The sequence below is a fragment of the Acipenser ruthenus genome, chromosome 17 (assembly GCF_902713425.1).
Source record: "Acipenser ruthenus chromosome 17, fAciRut3.2 maternal haplotype, whole genome shotgun sequence".
NCBI lineage: Eukaryota > Metazoa > Chordata > Actinopteri > Acipenseriformes > Acipenseridae > Acipenser > Acipenser ruthenus.
Genome location: NC_081205.1, coordinates 443780 through 464598, shown reverse-complemented (window position 1 = coordinate 464598; position 20819 = coordinate 443780). Strand labels below are relative to the sequence as shown.

General features: G+C 47.7%; 2 protein-coding genes across 3 annotated transcripts; both read left to right on the top strand.

The window, feature by feature from the left end:
• Positions 1-71: 71 nt before the first annotated feature.
• On the top strand, positions 72-15064 carry acox1 (acyl-CoA oxidase 1, palmitoyl). 2 transcript variants are annotated; one of them, XM_034039850.3, is made up of 14 exons: positions 72-325; positions 1210-1369; positions 3418-3578; positions 7384-7491; positions 7986-8105; positions 8394-8509; positions 9050-9219; positions 9441-9603; positions 10124-10314; positions 10917-11096; positions 11502-11607; positions 12429-12572; positions 12900-13106; positions 13804-15064. In XM_034039850.3, the coding sequence occupies exons 1-14, from the start codon at positions 217-219 to the stop codon at positions 13852-13854; spliced, it is 1986 nt and encodes a 661-aa protein (XP_033895741.2). In that variant the 5' UTR covers positions 72-216; the 3' UTR covers positions 13855-15064. The 2 variants fall into 2 exon arrangements, with proteins under 2 accessions (XP_033895741.2, XP_033895740.2); XM_034039849.3 differs by lacking the exon at positions 3418-3578 and adding an exon at positions 5911-6071 and having other exon boundaries at positions 75-325.
• Positions 15065-15658: 594 nt separating this feature from the next.
• Positions 15659-19551, top strand: LOC117423730 (inositol 1,4,5-trisphosphate receptor-interacting protein-like). The gene is made up of 2 exons (XM_034039851.3): positions 15659-16353; positions 17690-19551. The coding sequence occupies exon 2, from the start codon at positions 17754-17756 to the stop codon at positions 18945-18947; it is 1194 nt and encodes a 397-aa protein (XP_033895742.3). The 5' UTR covers positions 15659-16353; positions 17690-17753; the 3' UTR covers positions 18948-19551.
• Positions 19552-20819: the final 1268 nt, after the last annotated feature.

Here is a 20819-nt window from a genome sequence, read left to right as displayed (position 1 = left end):
GCGGTAACCCCTTCCTGTTTGTACCGCAGACATGTGAGATTCGGCAGCGCCCTCTTTAGTGACGTCACTCTCAGGCACCTCCACCCTTGGTGAAGTCTGCTAGAAGCTGACATTTCTGTTTCGCAAGAACACAGTGTCGGTCAGGAGGTTGACGCGGTAAAGCTGCTGTTTTATTTTACTATTAACAGCACAGTATATATACACACTGATCCCACCATGAACCCAGACATTTGCAAAGAGCGGGACTCTGCCACCTTCCAGACCGAGCTGCTCACCAATATCCTGGATGGGGGAGCCGATAAGACTGCACGGAGGAGAGAGATCGGTAAGCAAGGTGATAGCGGCCGATGTGCGCTGTTTACCGGATATGGTGCTCATGCAAGCCTGGGGAGACTGTCGCTTTGCCCGGTACTAGGTCAGGTTGACTGTGCGTACATTACAGCAGCAGCCACGCATGGCATTCAGTGTCGGGGAATGCAATGTAGAAACGGTCGCATTCTGTCGTACTAAATTTCCCCTGTTTGTGTTGTGTTGTGATTTTGTCCTCGGAGCTTACATAGCCCCAGCGGCACGTTATGCAACCAGTACATCGTAACTGCTTCTCAGTGTTTGTGTTTTAACTGAACTTCGTGCCACCTGGATCAGTAGCTTTTGGAAACGATCCATCAAAAACACGGAGCCCGGTTAATGACCCAGGCAGGCAGCATGCCAGGACTACCCTGATAAATCTATCCTGGTACTTTTCTCATGGTTATACTGTGCATTAAATGTAAAGTGGTTTGCCATGCTGTCACTGTGCCGTGTTTTCCTTGTGGGAAGCTTTGATCAGGGTACACAGTGCATAAAGATTGCCTGGAAGCAGGTATATTTATATTGCCCACTGGAAACCCATTCAAAGCAAGAACAGGGGTACACAATGTACATTCGGTGGTTCTATTCAAGGGTTTTCTGTTCTGATTAATTCATACAAAATGAAAACTCACTTTGAGTTGTATTGTGTACATTTTTTAACTTTTTCATGCATGGGGACCTCATATAGAGATGGATGTAATTTTTTTTTAAAAGTCTTTATTTGGGGATATATGGAAGATGCAGATGCATGAGAGCTTCACATGTGCCGGATGCCATTTAAAAAAACAAACACAGACACGTTTTCAATGGAAGCTGGTTTTCATGCATGGAAGGGTACCATCTTGTTTTGAATTGCAGAATTGCTGGTGATCAACGACCCAGATTTCCAGCACGAGGACCTGAACTTCCTGTCGCGCAGTGATCGCTACGACGCGGCCGTGAAGAAGAGCTCCATGATGATCATGAAGATGCGGCAGCACGGCATCTCTGACCCTGAGGAGATCATGTGCTACAAGAGGTGTGTCCCTTACTAGATTACTAGAAGTCATATATCGACTCAAAGTGTTAAGGTTCACTCAAGCTGCACTATGCTGACCCAAGCCGGCATACTTTCGTTCAGATGAAAGGTTCGCCTTTCACCTGGGATGTTAAGAGATTGGTGTCGATGTGACCGCGCTGTCTTCTCTGTGGATACTGTTAATATTTGACAAATGTAAATATCGCAGCAAGCCAGCAGACCCCTGCAGAGAGCAATGATTGCATTGCAGGCTGGGACTGTAGGCCCTGCCTTCCGGTTTCTGGGGGGGTGAGACAGCAGTTTCAGCAGTCCCACTTAATCATTGTCCAAAGTGCAGAGTGGAACATCAGGCGAGTGCGTGAGAGAGTGATCATGCACTGTGTGTATCCATGCACTGTGTGTATCCATGCACTGTGTGTATCCATGCACTGTGTGTATCCATGCACTGTGTGTATCCATGCACTGTGTGTATCCATGCACTGTGTGTATCCATGCACAGGGCTGATGGTTGTGTTTGCTTGTAGACCCCATTGAAACCCCAAGCAGAGTCCATCTCTCGCCTGGTTTCCATGCAGGTTGGGAATCCATTCCTTATAGGTCGCTTCAGTCTGGTTAGAACGTGTACATTGGGAAGAGAGACAGCCACAGACATGTATGGCCAGGGGAAACTCCCTTTAAGAAACCTAATCTTACTTGGGGGACTTATTATTTTCTGATATTAGCTATTTATAAGAATCTCGTGTGGTCCACATATATAAGTTTAGTTTTCTTTTTTTTTAAATATATATATTTTTAACAGTGCTGCAGAATGACTGTGCACATGTACCATGCTAAACCTGTATAGTTTAAGGAAAGTGGAGCACATGAGAGGAAGGATATGTTATTTTTTGACTGGACTGATGCTTGAGAAGGAAACGCAGATGCACGTGTATAAGGAAAGTCCCACATCAGGGAGTAACCACACTAACACTGACGTCTCCAGCCTCCATTCAGGTCCTCATTGAGATCACTGTGTCTGCGTCTGCCCCCGCTCTCCTCTCCTGCTCATTTTTGCTCGCTCTCTTCCACTGTACAGTACGTGTGTGTTCAAGGCCAGCACAGATAAACTGTATCGTAAAAAATGATTTCAGAATGCCTTTGTACACAATAGCAATGTCTTTAATCAGTCACTGAGTGAACTTGTGTCAATTTAAAATGTTAAAGAACAAGATAAGTGGAAGAAGGAAGATTGCAAACATTGTTGTATGGAACTGAGACAAGGAATGTGAGCACTATTCAGCAGTGTGTGTGCGTGCGTGCGTGAGTGTGTGAGTGTCTCCTATAATCAGCACAAGGTGCAATCTGCAACCATTTTCCTAACCGAATATCGGACAGAATAATCAACAAAAGCCTTTGAACACAACTGGAAGCGTGCATGTGCATATTATTGTCTGTAGCAATATAATCTATGCAGTGAAGATTGTGCCTCTTCCTTCTCCTCATAAACCAATCACATCCGGGAGAGCTTTAGTCGGTTAGCAGTATTACTGGGTAGGTAACTGAGAGGCTCTGAACAGGACCCCAGGGCGATCAAACGAGGCTCTACCATCAATAATTAACAGCAGAAGGCAGGCTTGTCCTGAATGCCTGGTAGCAGCTGAGTGTGTCTCTTGCTGTGTTCTAGGTCCTCTCTAAGGCACAGCCTATGAAACAATGTGTGCTTGTGTAACACTGAAGCTTGGCTCCTGTCCAAGTAGGGGGAAGGTGAGAGCTTGCTGGCAGTCTTTGTCATGCCCAGTCTTACTGTGTGGATCCATTTCAAGGGAAGCAGGGTGTTTTTAAACTGGGTGTTTTGTGGTGGCACAGGATTATTAACTCCTTCAGCACTGCAGACCAGTTAGCAGTTTGTGTAAAGATGCATGTCACTCTACTCCAGACTCTAGTAGTGAACGATAGCTCCTCTCAAAATAGCAGGCCAGTAAACAGATCAACGTGCTGATCGTGCTGATCTTTATAGACGTGGAGTCAGTGGGTCAGTCAGCATGTGTGTCTCTGTCTGTCCCCTGTAGCGTTGCGAAAGGCAGCACCCACGAGGCCCTGGGGCTGCACTACGTCATGTTCCTGCCCACCCTGCTGAGCCAGGGCAACCCCGAGCAGCAAGAGAAGTGGCTGCCGCTCTCGCTGTCCTTCCAGGTCCTCGGCACCTATGCGCAGACCGAGATGGGGCACGGTCAGTCCAGAGGGGACGGGGAGAGGCCTCAGCTAGAGCAGGGATTGTAGGACAGAGCTGCGTTCAACATCAGCTGCTTTTAAAATTATTTGCCCAATTATTTTACCCCCCCCCCCTGTTATACTCCCTCACCCCAGCAACCATACAACAGTTCAGGAGAACTGAAAGTCAGTGGGTGTCCTGTGAGACCCAAGCCTCTTTACACCCAGGAGCTCCACAGCAGTGTCTCTGAGCTACCGGTCCCTGGAGCACAAAGACCAGCCTTGCAGGTTTGCTTTGAGCTCACTAGGGTGCCTGGCAGGCTGGGTCCTCTGTAGCACCACGAGGAGAAACAGTCCCAGAGCCAATCCCCAGCGAAGGAACTTGAACCCTGTTGATCTGTGAGGCAGCACTGATGATGAGCGCAGCCCTGAAGGGGCACTGTGAAGAGTTGAGAGCAGTGACACTGTTGGGAAACACAGCAGTAACAGCATGGCTGCAAGATGCACTGTGTCCATCTTCATGATCTAAGTGGAGGAACACAGACAGATCCCAGTTGCAGCTTTTTTTCACTGAAGTTGAAGCATGATTCAGTGGCTTCTCACAAACACACACACAAATCATTCTTTGGTTTTTACACAATGCTTTGACTGGCAGTTCTTTGTGTTTTGGGGGACAATACATACATAATGTTAAAAACTAAAGCGGACAGTTCCTAATGGAACCTTCCCCTCACTGCTAAGCCCCTCCTCTTCAGAACCTGCGAATGGATCCCATTGGTTCCTGGTCAGGGACTTTGCCATCACTCCAGATCTCTCCCTTTCTCTCTACTCTTTCCAGCTTGCCTCTCTCGCATCCCTGCTTTCTGTTACACTGCCTGGTGTCCGTTGTACCTGCCCAGTTTTCTTGCATGTGTGTGTTTGTGTGTGTGTCTCTGTGTGTGCACAATGGTATTGTTTAACTTTTAACAACAGCACTAGTCAATGCAGTTGCCCTGCTTGCATAACAGCTCAAACTAAATCGTGAATAAAATGAACACTGAACACAAAGCCAGTCCTTCAAGTCAGCTGAGCAGGGTGTTCGGTGTGTGCTGTCTATTCAAGCTGTCTTTGAATGCACAGGTATGTGGAGAGTTCTGGCTGGACCATGCAGATCTGTATGAATAGGAGATGCATTGAAATGAATGGAATAAACGACCATCGTGTAGTTTTCATACTCGGAAGCGCTGCCCTTGATGGGTAACTGGTTTGATATGAAAAGAAAACCACAGTAAGGCTCTGGAGATAACTGTCTTATTTCTCTAGTTCCTGCTCGAGTGTGTCTATTGGAAGGACTGCTTTATATTACCTACACCTAATAATAAAAACCTGCTTCTGAAAAGACTCCTCAGAGCACAGGCTTTGGTGCGGAATGCTTTTCATCTTTTCAGATGCTATCGTTTTTGTGGAACATTGTTCGAAGCAGAAATAACAATATAGAATCACACAGAATGCACACAATAGGATACTAAGCAGGTAAGATGTTAAAACATGAATCCAGATAGTAAAAAGGGTTCCCCTTTAAGATTAGCTGAAGGATGTTTATTTTTTAATACTGAAGTCAGAAAAATAACAAATTCAGTTCCGGGGCTTCATGGCTAACATGAAACAAAATACATTAGAAATGTGAACGCTGGAGAAGATGGTGTGTGTGTTATGAGTGGCAGGGGAGCTTGCTTTCAGTCCACGCTGTCAGAGTGTGGCTGGGCTCTCTTGATTGCTTATGTTTGTACCCCAGCGCTGAGCCCCCCGATCAAGGCTCAAGGACACTCTGCACAGCAGCATGCAGTCTGGGGTGAGACAGGAGTGAGAGAGTCACCGGCGTCTCTGTGAATCTGCAGCCCAACAAAGAGTGTGCTTCCTGCACTGGGAGTGCCTGCTGCTTACCCTGTCTCTGCCTTTAGCAGCTAATGAAGTGAAATAATGAGATGAATGGGCTTTCCAAACAACACAGCTTATCCCCAATCACTCACGTTGCCTTTTATAATAATTCTGACCAATTGACTCAGATTTGCATGACACGCTTTTACTCACAGCCTGATTTCTTTTTTGTCTCCTTTCGCTTCTCTGCTTTGTTCCAACCCTCGCTCTTTCTCTCTCTCCTGTGCTTCCCTCTCTTGCCTTGACCCTGCTCACCTCTCGTTCCCCTTCCCTCTTCCCTCGACCCTGCTCCCTTCTCATTCCCCTTCCCTCTTCCCTCTCTTGCCTTGACCCTGCCCTCCCCCCTCATTCCCTTGCCCTGTTCACTCTCTTGCCTCTCCCCTGCTCTTGCCTGTCCCCTGCTTCTCTGCTCCTCCCTGCTCTCTCCCCTGCAGCTGTGTGCACCGTGGCCGGCCTGAGCCCCTGGACCTGCACCTGGGTATGTTCTTGCCCACGCTGCTGAACCAGGCCACTGCGGAGCAGCAGGACCACTTCTTCATGCAAGCCTGGAACCTGGAGATCATTGGCACCTACGCGCAGACCGAGATGGGGCATGGTAACGTAGCGTGCAGCTGGCACAGGGCACCTGTCACTAAGCAGTGCAGCAGATCTCCTCCTAGCGCTCGATGAGTTAATAGACATGAGACACGTACTTGCCTCTGGACTGCAGAGAGCATGCGATGACTTTCCTCTTCATTGGATTCAGTGGGCAGAGATGCCAGTAGATTTAGGATGGCCCTTCTAGTATGCATGCATTGTCTCCAAAACACAACTGTCAGGCAGCAATTAAAGCAGCTGGTCAAACCAAGACTGTCACTTGAAAAATGTCACCTACAACAATTCACAGTGTCACCCAAGAATGTCACTGCTTGGTTTCAAAGTCAGATACTGTTCTGCTTTTGAAGATTGTTTATTTTTATATGATTTCATTTTGGTTTGGAAACCAAGCATACAAAAATTTGTTTCAACACACTTTAAAAAAAAAAAAAAAGTGTATATATAATATATATATACATGCATACAGTGGTTTGCAGAAGTATTCACCCCCCTGCAAAGTTTTCACATTTTCTTGAATTACAAATAGTGTATGCACAGTATTTCAAATGAACATTTTTTTATTCAAAGCTCTAGTGGTTAAATTGAACACTGTTATATGAGGAGTCAGTACTTGGTAGAAGCACCTTTTGCAGCAATTACTGCTATGAGTCTTTTTGGATAGGTCTCTACTAACTTTGCACAGTAGGATGGTGCTCTGTGCTCTTTGCCTCTCTACCACTTTATCCCTGACTTGTTTCGAAAGCTCCTTGGTCTTCATCTTCATGATTTCTTTGTCGGATCACTGTGTGAGTTGCAGCTTGAAAGTCTTTATATACCTGAGGGAAATTTATCTACAAGTTAAACCACTTTGAGTACACACAGGCTGAAACCATTTCATTCATTTTGTGATCTTTCAAACAAATCATTTGCACCTGAGATGATTTAGGGCTGCAGTAGCAAAGGGGTTGAATACTTATACAACTGAGATGAATCTGTTTTTCCCTTTAAATCTTACTTATTTATATTCTAGATGCATTTTGTCACTGTATCAATGTGGTGTAGTTTGTGTAGATTCTGCAAGTAAAGTCTAATTTGAAAGCGTACGCTCAGGTGGAAAGAAAATGTGAATACTTCTGCAAACTGTGTGTGTGTGTGTGTGTGTATGTGTGTGTGTGTGTGTATATATATATAATTATTTTATTTCTAAAATTTTTTTTTTTTATGGAAGCTTCTTTCATGTTCTCTTGTAATGCTATTTGTGTTTAATTAATGGCTTTCCCATTCTCTATACTTAATTTAAATAACGTGAGAGTGTGTGCGTTTCTCTCTAGGGACCCACATTCGCGGGCTGGAGACCACGGCGACCTACGACCCTTCCACTCAGGAGTTCGTCCTCAACAGCCCAACCATCAGCTCTATCAAGTGGTGGCCAGGGGGACGTGAGTACACCCCTCTGCTACTGGGGTTGTGTACCCCAGTGTCTCTCACCGTGCCTGGGAGTCCAGGCAGCGTGTCTGGAACAGACTGGAACATTTCCAATGCAATTGTACAGACACGCCGTTCTGTAGCAAAAGCATCTCAGAGATGGAAGTAAGACTCCTATTGCACAGCAGTTTGATCCATTACTAGTTTTACAGGACTGTGAGTTTAATAAGACACAGCTGAGCTTGTCACCTATACACTGTGGCTAATCAAACTCTTGAATGGGCGAAACTGCTTTGCAACAGGAGTCTTATTTCCATCTCTGGATCGCTAGATAAGAGGTATGACCTGGACCCAATATCAGCCGAGTCCCACTTCATGTTTGAAGTTGAGGCTGTTTCTATATTTGAATTACTGGATTTCTGAGCAGTGTTGACTGTCATTAACACAAGTGTGGCAGAGACCCAGTACTGCTGTCAAACACCTGCCACCCTCTCTCCTCTCTCTGTAGTGGGGAAGACGTCAAACCACGCCATCGTTCTGGCGCAGCTGTACACGCAGGGGCAGTGCCGGGGGCTCCACCCCTTCATCGTGCCAATCCGAGCCATGGGCACCCACGAGCCACTGCCAGGTGAGAGCAGGGAGCGGTACGCGTGACTCTCCAAGTAGACACACGCGAGCGAGGGAACTGTACACGTGACTCTCCACGTAGACACACGCGAGCGAGGGAACAGTATGCGTGACTCTCCACGTAGACACAAGCGAGCGACAGTACGGGTGACTCTCCAAGTAGACATAAGCGAGGGAACGAACGAGCATACACACACACACACACACCTGCCTCTGATATTGTTCTTTATTATTCTGTTGCTCTTCACTGTCTCTCCTCTGCTCACCGTCCCCTGCCTCTCTTCCTCAGGGGTGGTCGTGGGGGACATCGGGCCCAAGTTCGGCTTCGATGAGGTGGACAACGGCTTCCTGAAGCTGGAGAATGTGCGCATCCCACGCATGAACATGCTGATGAAGTACTCCAAGGTGAGCAGGTCACTGGGGGAGCGGGCGAAGCAAGCAAGCAGAGAAGACCAGCTATTTCAGGGATGGGAATCCCATTGCATAGCAGTTTTGATCCACTCCTGGTTTTACTAAGACACACCTGAGCTTGTTACCTATACACTGTGACTAATCAAGCTCGTATTGAAACCTGGAGTGGGTGACGCTGCTATGCAGTAGGAGTCGTGTTTTCATCCCTGGATTTCTATTATGATCTGGTTTTGTCTTCCTAAAGGGCGGGGGATCTAATTAGAGCCATATATACCACTGCAGGCTGTAGATAAAGAAACCTGCTATACTGTCTGGGTGGGCGGTGTCATCATTCAAAGACAGTGACAATATTGAGATCTGCAGTCCTTCTGAGATTATTATTAGAACCCAACATTAACCGAATCTCTGTCTTTGATAGAAACTTTCCAGTTCTGATTCCGTGGCGTGGTGGGTCAGCTTGTTTTCCTTAAGAGCCGTGCGGACGAGGGGAGCCGTGCAGCCCTGGTGTCTAATGGACCCTTGTTTCCTGTGCAGGTGGCGCCGGACGGCAGCTACGTGAAGCCCCCGAGTGACAAGCTGACGTACGGCACGATGGTGTTCATCCGCTCCATGATCGTGAGCGATTCGGCACGCTCGCTGTCCAAGGCCTGCACCATCGCCATCCGCTACAGCGTCGTGAGACACCAGTCCGAGCTGCGCCAGGGGTACGAGCTGCAGAAACACTAATACACATTGCTATCAACAGGAATCTGACACGAATGCATCTCAGGGGGGGCAGCCCGGTCCTTCTCTTTTCATTAATGTCATTGGTAAATGGGATAATGTTTCTGCACCCAGTGTATGCACAAATCTGTTCCAGTCCGGTAACAATCGTTCCAACAAATGTGTGAAGTGTCGTGCCTCACACCTCTCCCTCTCCTCCCAGGGAGCCCGAGCCCCAGATCCTGGACTATCAGACCCAGCAGTACAAGCTGCTCCCCCTGCTGGCCACGGCGTACGCGTTCCACTGCGTGGGGCAGTACATGACGCAGACCTACCACCGCATCACCGGGGATATCAGCCAGGGAGACTTCAGCCAGCTCCCCGAGGTCAGCGCCACTACTGCTGCGTATCATGCCAGCCTTATACACTGCTGGTAGTGTTCCACATGCTGAAAACACAATCCACATACACGGAATGTTCCGCATACAAAGAGCCGTATTTGGCAGGTGGTATACGCCAGTCATGTGCAGGACACTAAAAGTTAATTTTCCAGTACATAGCATGTGCACTGAGCTTGTTAACATGGGATAATCCCTTTGATTTGAATAACATTGTAGCAGCACCTCTGCGATGTGTGTGTGTTGGATGGATTTGACCCTGCCCTCTGTGTGTGTGTGTTGGATGGATTTGACCCTGCCCTCTATGCGATGTGTGTGATGGAGGTGACCCTGTCCTCTCTATATGTGAGTGTGTCGGATGGATTTGACCCTGTCCTCTGTGTGTGTGTGTTGGATGGATGGATTTGACCTTGCCCTCTCTGTGATGTGAGTGTGTCGGATGGATTTGACCCTGTCCTCTCTATGTGTGTGTTGGATGGATGGAGGTGACCCTGCCCTCTCCCCCCAGCTCCACGCTCTCTCGGCCGGACTCAAAGCCTTCACCACCTGGATCGCGACCGCGGGTATCGAGATGTGCCGCATGGCGTGCGGAGGGCACGGGTACTCGCGCTGCAGTGGCCTGCCCGACATCTACGTGACCTTCACTCCCACCTGCACCTACGAGGGAGAGAACACTGTGATGATGCTGCAGACTGCCAGGTACAGAGACAGCCCCGCGCTGCACTCCCAGTGCTGCAGCCCAGCCGCTCACTTCTGAGAGACGCAGCTTTACAAACTGAATACCCAGCTGCAGGCTGACCACAATCCAATGTGTGGAGCATCTCCGAAGGGCGAGTGTTAATACAGGGATGGAAATAAGACTCCTATTGCAAAGCAGTGTCACGCATTCTTGATTAGCCACAGTGCATAGGTAGCAAGCTTAGGTGTGTTTTATTAACCTGATAGTAACACCAGGAATGGATCAAACTGCTATGCAATGGGAGTCTTTATTTCTGTCCCTGCAATACACGTAAAGTAATTTAGTTATTACAGTGAATTGACCTGGGCTTTTTAAGGCCACATGGTTGCTTTAAAATTGTTAAATAATTCTTGACACTTCTATTTTGTAATGTATAATGTACAAAAACTGAGAGAGAGAGGTCTTGTGATGCTTACAGACAATATCCCCAATTCAAAACTGTTTTTAAAAAGGGTGGTTCCCCCAAAACAGAAGTGTTTTTGAGAAGTGACCAACTGAATCATCTCCCTCCCTCTCCCCCCTCTCCCTCTCCCTCCATCCCTCTCTCCCTCCCTCTCTGCAGGTATTTGGTGAAGTGTTACACTCAGGCCAGTGAAGGTCTGCAGGTGGGGGGCACGGTGTCCTACCTCAATGAGATGTCCCAGGGCCGACTTCAGCCCCAGCCGGTGTCAGCCCGGCCAACCGTGGTGGACATCAACGACCTGTCCTGCCTGGTGGAGGCGTACAAGCAGAGAGCGTCCAGGTGAGGGCAGCTGAGAATTGCTCCTGAGTGCACTCGCTCCAAAACACCATGCAGCAGCAACTCGCACAGACTCTGAAGTGATGATGGCATCACTAATTGAATTTCTGTGAAGACATGGGCCTGTGCGTTGCAGGGCTGTGAAGATCTCTGCTCACTGTACTGTGCTGTGCTCTGCAGGGCTGTGTAGAGCTCTGCTCTCTGCTGTGCTGTGCTCTTCTTTCCAGGGCTGTGTAGATCTCTGCTCGCTGTGCTGTGCTGTGCTTTGCAGGGCTGTGTAGATCTCTGCTCTCTGTGCTGTGCTGTGCTGTGCTCTGCAGGGCTGCGTAGATCTCGGCTCTCTGCTGTGCACTGTTCCCTGTGCTCAGCCAGTGAGCCTTGCTGACCCCTCTGCTGTCTGTGTTGCAGGCTGGTGGAGCTGGCAGCACGGAGCCTGCAGGGGGAGATTCAGCGCAGTAAGAGTAAGGAGGAAGCCTGGAACAACACCTCCATCGACCTGGTCAGGGCCTCTGATGTAAGTGGAGAAATGCTCTCACAGCGACTAGCCCGGGCCTCTTCCAGGGTGCTTGAGGGTTTGCAGCACCTTTCAATACGGAAAGGGTGTTCTCTCAGTGCCCCCTGCCCCTTCCTTCAGTGACTCCTGCCCCTGACCCCTTCCCCTTCTCTCAGTGCCGCCTGCCCCTTCTCTCAGTGCCCCTGCCTCTTCTCTCTGTGCCCCTGCCCCTTTTCTCAGTGCCGTCTGCCTCTTCTCTCTGTGCCCCTGCCCCTTCTCTCTGTGCCCCTGCCCCTTTTCTCAGTGCCGCCTGCCTCTTCTCTCTGTGCCCCTGCCTCTTCTCTCTGTGCCCCTGCCCCTTTTCTCAGTGCCGCCTGCCCCTTCTCTCAGTGCCCCTGCCCCTTCTCTCAGTGCTGCCTGCCCCTTCTCTCAGTGCCCCCTGCCCCTTCTCTCAGTGCCCCCTGCCTCTTCTCTCTGTGCCCCTGCCTCTTCTCTCTGTGCCCCTGCCTCTTCTCTCTGTGCCCCTGCCTCTTCTCTCTGTGCCCCTGCCTCTTCTCTCTGTGCCCCTGCCTCTTCTCTCAGTGCCCCTGCCCCTTCTCTCAGTGCTGCCTGCCCCTTCTCTGTGCCGCCTGCCTCTTCTCTCAGTGCCCCCTGCCCCTTCTCTCAGTGCCCCTGCCCCTTCTCTCAGTGCCCCTGCCCCTTCTCTCAGTGCTGCCTGCCCCTTCTCTGTGTCCCTGCCCCTTCTCTCAGTGCCCTCTGCTCCTTGTGTGATGTGGTGATGAAGCTGACTCGCTCTCCCCCACGTCTCACTCTCACCTCTCTCTCTCTTATTCTCTCTCCAGGCGCACTGTCACTATGTCGTGGTGAAGCTCTTCTCTGCGAAGCTCTCGGAGGTTGGTGACACGGCCGTGCACTCGGTCCTCAGCTCCCTTGCGTTACTGTACGCTCTGCACGGGATCAGCCAGCACACCGGGGACTTCCTGCAGGTAACCATGGGAAATCAGGGTGGGGCTTTCTACAGGTAACCAGGGCAACCAGGATGGGGAGGAGCTTCCTGCAGGGAACCAGGGCAACCAGGGAGGGGAGGAGCTTCCTGCAGGGAACCAGGGCAACCAGGGAGGGGAGAAGCTTCCTGCAGGGAACCAGGGCAACCAGGGAGGGGAGGAGCTTCCTGCAGGGAACCAGGGCAACCAGGGAGGGGAGGAGCTTCCTGCAGGGAACCAGGGCAACCAGGGAGGGGAGGATCTCAAGCAGCATTTCACTTTTCATAGTGCATTTGTAATATAAATGATATGCTTGTCATGTAAATGCAGGCCGGTCTGCTCAGTGGGCCCCAGATCTACCAGGTGAGCCAGCGTCTGAAGGAGCTTCTCTCCCAGCTGCGCCCCAACGCTGTGGCCCTCGTTGACGCCTTCGATTACCGCGACGAGATGCTCAACTCCGTCCTGGGGCGCTACGACGGCAATGTCTATGAGAACATGTTCGAGTGGGCGCGCCAATCACCGCTCAACCGCACGCAGGTGAGGGGCGGGGCCTGGGCGGGGCTTTGTGGTGCAGAGGGTGTGGTCTGTCTGGGAATGCGTGGGGCTTAGTCAGTGGTGTGGAATGCTTGTAGGAAAATGGATTTGTGGTCGGGGCATTTTCAATCTGTTTAATTTCCTAAATATTTCAGATTAAACACATTTAAACCTATGTACTTTAAAATATTCGGGATGTAGGTAACCATTCAGACAAACCATAACGAGAAGAGTTTGTAATAAATGACTGCAGTAATTGTGTGTGAGACTACGTGTGTACACCACTAATGTGTGTGCGTGACTATGAATAAACTGAATATGTATGAAACACCCTGACACTGTATACCACCCGCTGGATAAACACTGATACCATCATCTGTATTTCACCTGCATAGTTCTGATATCGTTTCAAGGTAGAGAAAACTTTCTGGACTCTCAACGTTTGGGTAACTTTGAAACGTTTACAGTCTAAACTCTTTAACGGTCCTGTTATGTGGCGGGTGTGGAACATGACGTCTGGAGCGCGGTAGAGAATGATCAGGGTTGACCAGGGCTAGAGTTTACTATCCAGACGCTATGAGCTGCTTTCTCAAGAGTCCTGCATGCATGCTTACAAAGCACTGCTTCAACACCCCTTTGTGAGGCAGCAAAACCAGTAGACTGAACACTCACTAATCAGCCTGTTTGTTTCTCTGTACAGGTCCACAGTTCCTTCCACAAGTACCTGAAGCCCCTGCAGTCCAAGCTGTGAAGTGATTGAAGGATGTCTCCCTCGCTCCCTCTCCCTCTCTCCCTAATCATACCAATCAGAGCTAAACCCCCTAGGAGAATCAAGTGCTTTATGAAAATGAATGGAATCAGAACTAGAATCGGAACTCTGCTGCCAGCAGGGGTAGCCACACCCCCTCTCTGCCAGCCTTCTCAGAAACTGCAACTCCCAGCAACCCCTGGGGCTTGACACTACGGAAGAGGGGTGGTGGAACAAAGACTGACCAATGATAATAATGTAGCCCAGAGAACTTTCATATTCTATCTGTGTGATCAGCTGCTTTTGAAAAATGAGCTATACTTATTCTTTAAATTGTATTTGCTTTTATAGATTATTTCTTGCACTTATATCCAATCTCACATGTTGTTTTTTGAATTCCTTGTTTTGAGCTCCTCAGTAACTTGCGGACGGGAACATCTGCAGATCACAGACTTGCTCCTCAAGGAATGTGTGTCTCGTGTCACTGGGTTCTGTGAGAGTCTGTGTGGTCCGGTGAAGGTTCTGGGAGAGTCTGTGTGGTCTGGTGAAGGTTCTGGGAGTGTCTCTGTGTAATCAGGAGAGAGTCTGTGTGGTCCGGTGAAGGTTCTGGGAGAGTCTGTGTGGTCCGGTGAAGGTTCTGGGAGTGTCTCTGTGTAATCAGGAGAGAGTCTGTGTGGTCCAGTGAAGGTTCTGGGAGAGTCTGTGTGGTCTTGTGAAGGTTCTGGGAGTATCTCCGCAGTTGCAGGGAGGCTGACTGGCTGGCTGGTTCAGCTGATCCTGTTGAGAGGATCTTTCTCTTGCAGTCCTTCAGGCAGCTGGTCTGTGTTCTACCTAAAGGGGTTTGCACAGACCCCAATCGAGCAGCACAAGGACTCTCGCAGCATTCCCGCAGGAAACCAGGAGCGGCTTCCTTCTTTGCTTCCCCCGCCCAGCCGTGATAGCATTTTTTTTGAGAGCAGGTGATTTGTTACTTAGGAGTTGCTTATTCAGTTGCATCGCAAACAGGTTTTGTAATTTTCTTTTTTAGTCTGTATCTCATGTTTTGTTTCTGTTTTTTTGTGTCAAATAAAAATTTGAAAATTAATAACGCCGTTAATCTGGGGGAGGGCTGTATTGCTAACTTGGAAAAAAAAAAAAAAACAGTGTAACTTTAATTGCAAATAGCAGGACTGTGTGGCCTTGTCTAAGAAAATAAAATTGATATGAAATTATATTACCTGCTAGTCCTCCGGATTGGTTGCCTGCTGGTTTACTTTCATTACTTCTGGAAGCTTTAACAGTGACCATGTCTGTGGAGTTGATATCAAGAGAGTATAATTCAGAATTAAGCATTGACTTGCTAGTTTTAAGCAGACATTTTTCAGTATTTGTGTGTGTGTCATATATATATATATATATATATATATATATATATATATATATATATATATATATATAATATTATTTTTTGAAAGCCACAAACTTCTCCCTTCATGTTGTCTACAGTACAAGAACTTCTACAGTTGCAATTTATAAAGGGAAGTAGTAAAAACCATTGAGTCTGTTTGCAGAACTTGGATCTCATGGGTACACAGGGGTGAGACATCTGCAGCCTGATTTCAAATACACATTACAGGTACATGTCCTGCTGCACAGCTCTGAGACGATCCCCACCTTCACTCGGGGAGCTAGTCCTGCTGCACAGCTCTGAGACGATCCCCAGCTTCACTCGGGGAGCTAGTCCTGCTGCACAGCTCTGAGACGATCCCCAGCTTCACTCGGGGAGCTAGTCCTGCTGCACAGCTCTGAGACGATCCCCAGCTTCACTCGGGGAGCTAGTCCTGCTGCACAGCTCTGAGACGATCCCCACCTTCACTCTGTACTCCAATATACAGCCACTGTCTTGCAAGACTTGTGATGCTACAGCCAATTCGGGCAGAGGAGGATAATGGGGAAGAAGCTCAATCCAGACTCCATCCACTAAAACGTACCGAGGGCAGGTCAGCAGCATGTGCAGTATGTCTGGTAGATCGGCAGCATGTCTGGTAGATCGGCAGCATGTGCAGTATGTCTGGTAGATCGGCAGCATGTGCAGTATGTCTGGTAGATCAGCAGCAGGTGCAGTATGTGTGGTAGATCAGCAGCATGTGCAGTATGTCTGGTAGATCGGCAGCATGTACAGTATGTCTGGTAGATCGGCAACATGTGCAGTATGTCTGGTAGATCGGCAGCATGTGCACTATGTCTGGTAGATCGGCAACATGTACAGTATGTCTGGTAGATCGGCAGCGTGTGCACTATGTCTGGTAGATCGGCAACATGTACAGTATGTCTGGTAGATCGGCAGCATGTACAGTATGTGTGGTTAGTTTCATTTTCGTTTTCTGAACAGGGCACTGCATTGTTCCTGGAAGTCACAAGGTACAGTTATAACCGTATTTGCCCATCAGATACACGTATACAGGGTTAGCAGACTCACAGACACTTTCTCAACCTCGGACAAGGAAGAGTTCTGTGTTTCAGGTAAGTCTGGCTGATTAACAGCACAAAGAAGGCTGGATCTGTCAGTCTGCATTGTAGGTCTGTATTTCTGAAAGCTGTAAAACACATTAAGAATCCGAGAGACTGGTTACCTGCACAAAGCTGTAGGTTTTGAAAGCTGTTTTCTTTAATATGTATCGGCTGTAGTCTTTAACACGGGTCTAGAAGCAGGATATGTTTTGAGATTACTGTTCTCGAAGTGGAATTTGCACAACTAATGATGCAAATAATGCAAAACTGAAGTCATAAATACTGGAGTTTCAGAAAAAATAAAACAATTATACTGGAAAATCTCTCCATAGGATAATGGGAAATGAGGATTGAGCTGCACGTTATAGTGTTAAAATATTTTATCCCTAAGAAGAGATTATGGTAAAGCATTACAAATGTTAGATATGAAGGCTAATCACGGCTTTGAATTAAAGCAGCAAAACGCTTTTTCGTTGACTTCTGGAAATCAGTAACTATTTCAATTACAAACGTAACCCTTTTTCACATATCCCACTGTATCGTATGATTTTAAGCAGACAGCTCAACCTTCAGTGAATGCACAAAAGCTGGGACAGCAACAAATTTGGCTTTCAGATAAAGTGGTATAATGTATCTCTAAACAAAATTGAGCTGTGTTAGAGGGTTAGAAAAACGCTGCCCCTTGAAATGGGGCAGCCTTCCCAGGACCCCTGCTTGCAGGAGACGGGTTGAAGTTGGGGTACAGTCATGAACACTCTGCTTCAGGAATTACACCTCGAGAAAAATAGTTTGATACATTTTTGGAACACAGGTTAACTTTGCATTGGGCAAAGCTCGAGTATCTTCACAACACACACACACTGAAACAAGGAGACGGAAAAGTTTAATCACAAAACTATTTAAAACAAATACCAAGCGAATGCTCCTTAAAAAGATGCAATAAATTATTTTTATTGTATCCACCACAAACAATTAGCACTGCTTGTAAAATTATTTGAAGTCGCTTTTCAAAGAAATAGCACAGCCATGATTAGTAGTAGGCTTTGTAGACAGCAAATAGACAATAACACTTGATTAGTGATTGGAAAGCGTTTTTACAGGTCATCTCTGTGAAATCCCAGCGACACTTGAATCAGCACTCATGTGGTTAGACCAAGCGTTTTCTTTTTAATAATAATCCTTACTATTACTTGCTTATGGGACTGGTTGTGTTAAGGTACAGAGGAAGACTCAATAGTGCTGTAGCGCAGGAAAGCTAAGGAAAACACAACTTTGAATCACAGGGCAGATTCTTTCAAGCATTCACTAAACTAGTCTTCTGTTTTGTGTTGTGTTTCCATGTTGACAGGCGGGTGGATACTGGATTTGTTTGAAAGCTACTAAAAAAGACGTAAAAAGAAAAACAAAACAAAATGTCCACTTTGCAATTGCTTGAAGATCTCTACGCGAGGAAGGTGACGTTCTCAGATTCAGAGTTGTTCCGGTACAGAGAGTTTGCAGAACAGGTGGTCCTCACTCTCCTGCAAGAGGTTCAGAAACAGCGGCGGGACGGAGACCCGGTGATCGGGAGTAAACCTATCGGCACAGGGAGCGCCTTCGAGGGTGTGAAAGTGAAGCCAGAGCTGGAGTTTGACTTCATGGTGCCGATCCAGAACAACATGGATCAGATCATTTTTTGCGACACTGATTGGAACGTTCCCAGCCGCTTCGGGATTGTCAAGACTGGATCTCAACCACAGGCTATACTCCATCAGGCATCCAAGTGGAAGAAACCTGGAGATTTTGAGACAAAGTTCTGCAAGCATGTCAGTAGTTATGGGTTGCTGCTGTCGGCGGAGAAGATCCGGCAGTGGTTCCAGTCCCTGTCTGACCGCACTCTGCCAGCCCTCCGGCAGATATTCCCTGGATCCACCTTCAGGTTCCAGCAGCACGGTCCCGCCAGGAACCTTATCCTGACCAAGGATGGGAAGGAGCTGAACATCGACATTGTGCCGGCTATCAAGTATGAGAACGCCTTCCTCGTTGCGAAGCAGTGCTCCAGTCAGATCATCCTTCCAAATGAGGTCACATGGAGGCTGTCCTTGTCCACCAGCGAGAGGGACTTTTTTAAGGAAATGAAGCGTATCCTGCCCTATAATTCCTGCCACCTCAAGTGCCTGCAGATCCTCAAGTACCTCAGAGAGAACGATGATCAGCTCTATCCCTCATCCCAGTTCACCCACGGGCTTCAGTCCTACTACCTGAAGACCGCTCTCTTCCACTTGGTTATGGAGTCCCCTCCCCAGGCCTGGGCTGCCGGCTGCCTGGAACAGCGGCTCAGAGAGATGATCGACTACCTGATCGACAGAATGGTTGATGGCAACATCCCGCACATCTTCCTGGGGAACCAGCGCCATCTGAGGAATCCGCAATGGCACCTGGGCGTCCCTCTGAAGTTCTTCCGCCACACCGAAGCAAACCTGCTGGAGGATGTCAAACCAGATACTATGCAACAGGCCAGGCTGAGGCTGATTCAAATCAGGGATAATCTCGATGGGATCCTCCGCCAATATCTGAAAGAATATCTGAATGGTGCTGAGAGCCAGTCCTGGTGTGTGGTGGCGTGATGTGAACCAGCCCCACTTCCATGCAATGAGTAGTTCTTTATTTACCAGCTGGGACTCAATTAATATATCTCTATTAAGACTGGGTATTCCACTACACATGTTCAATGAGCTGTTTACATAGGGGCTTCCTACTTTATAAGGGAGGGTGGGGATAGTGAGCAACTAAGCAGAGCCCCCCCCCCCCCCTGTGTCAGTCTGTTTGTGTGCCAAATACAATCATTAATACCAGCCAGTACCACCCCAGTATGAGTCGGGGGACTGATCCCCCTGTCACACGGTGCTGCTATGATATCCAGATATAAATGATACCTATTCATGCATGCCATTGTAATGAATAATTCTGTACCCTCCTTTTCCTTGACTGTAGTGAATGGCTGTGTAACGGGATTGTTGGTTCTGATAAAGCCTGGGTAGATAGTTGGTTTATGTTTTTCTGTAATATACCATTGCTGTATTGTATCACTTTCTGTTAGACAGGTTTTTCCTTTGGAAAGAAAATTTCAATCTCAATGGGAATCACTTAAATAAATAAACTAATAATTACAAAAATAAAAGCAAAACTGTAGGTTCCAATTGAAAAACGCAGACAGTCTTCATCTCCATCTCCATTTCTCCATGCAGGATCCAGCTTCTCAGAGCAGAGCAGAGCAGAGCAGGATGCAGGAGTTCAGGATCCAGCTTCACAGAACAGAGTAGGGTGCAGGAGTTCAGGATCCAGCTTTACAGAGCAGAGCAGGGTGCAGGAGTTCAGGATCCAGCTTCACAGAGCAGAGCAGGGTGCAGGAGTTCAGGATCCAGCTTCACAGAGCAGGGTGCAGGGGGGGGGGTTGCATAATACACAACTATATCGGGGCGAAGTGATCCACACTTGTCTGCTGCTTAATATTAGTTTATGGATTTTCTAAACGTTTATTACTGGAAGACTAAACAGAGGTGTTTACACGTTTTAAAGGTGGGAGCCTTATTCTTGACAAATGGCTTTAAGATACAGTGGACACAAGAGGGATCAGATAATGATTCAAATGAAAGCACAGGACACCGCCTGGTTTGTAGAGCAGAGCATGATTAAAAGGGTCTGGATTATTGATAAAGTGTTGCGTGAGAGACCAGTCCCCGGGATAGGGGTGTGCACATCAGTACTGCTGTTCTACAGAAACAGGAAATGATCTCCTCTCACTCCAGGGAGAGGCAGTGTCACATGCACAGCTACGCTGGTTGTCAGGGAGATGGCAGTGTTGTAAATGAAGACTTCTCAAGGCTGAAAGGGAGGGGTGCAAATCATATTGATATATGCTGTGCAATTCCCTATCAACCGAGCCGTCAACAAAGCAAACCACAGCCACGCCCTAACAATCAAATGACCTGCTTCTGAGGGAGACACATCTTTTAACTGGGAAGTAAGCTAGAATGAAACTACAAACTGTGAAAATAGATTTTGAACTCCAACCTCCTAAATCTGTTTGCTGTGTAATCATAACTGAACAATGTGATTCCTCAACAGTAACTTGCTTTCATCCACAACACAAACCTTGCATCATAACATGCAATGCGAGTGTCAAGCTCTTAGTGAGCTGCTAAACCCGTTTCAGAAATGTTACCTCTTTACAGAAAAAGCAGATGTCATCTTACTTCGTGTTCAGACCTGATCAGTTAATTATCTGTTATCAGTTAATTACCTAACTATATTTGTATGACTGTATTTTTACACTTTGCAGAAGTCTGTAACTTCTTTATAATGAAGAACCAAAATATTAAGTACAGTGGAGGTACTTCTAGGTTTTTGATGCCATGGGGACTACACTCGGGATAGTTTGAACATATAGGACATATACACTCGGGATAGTTTGAACATATAGGACAGACAACATTCAG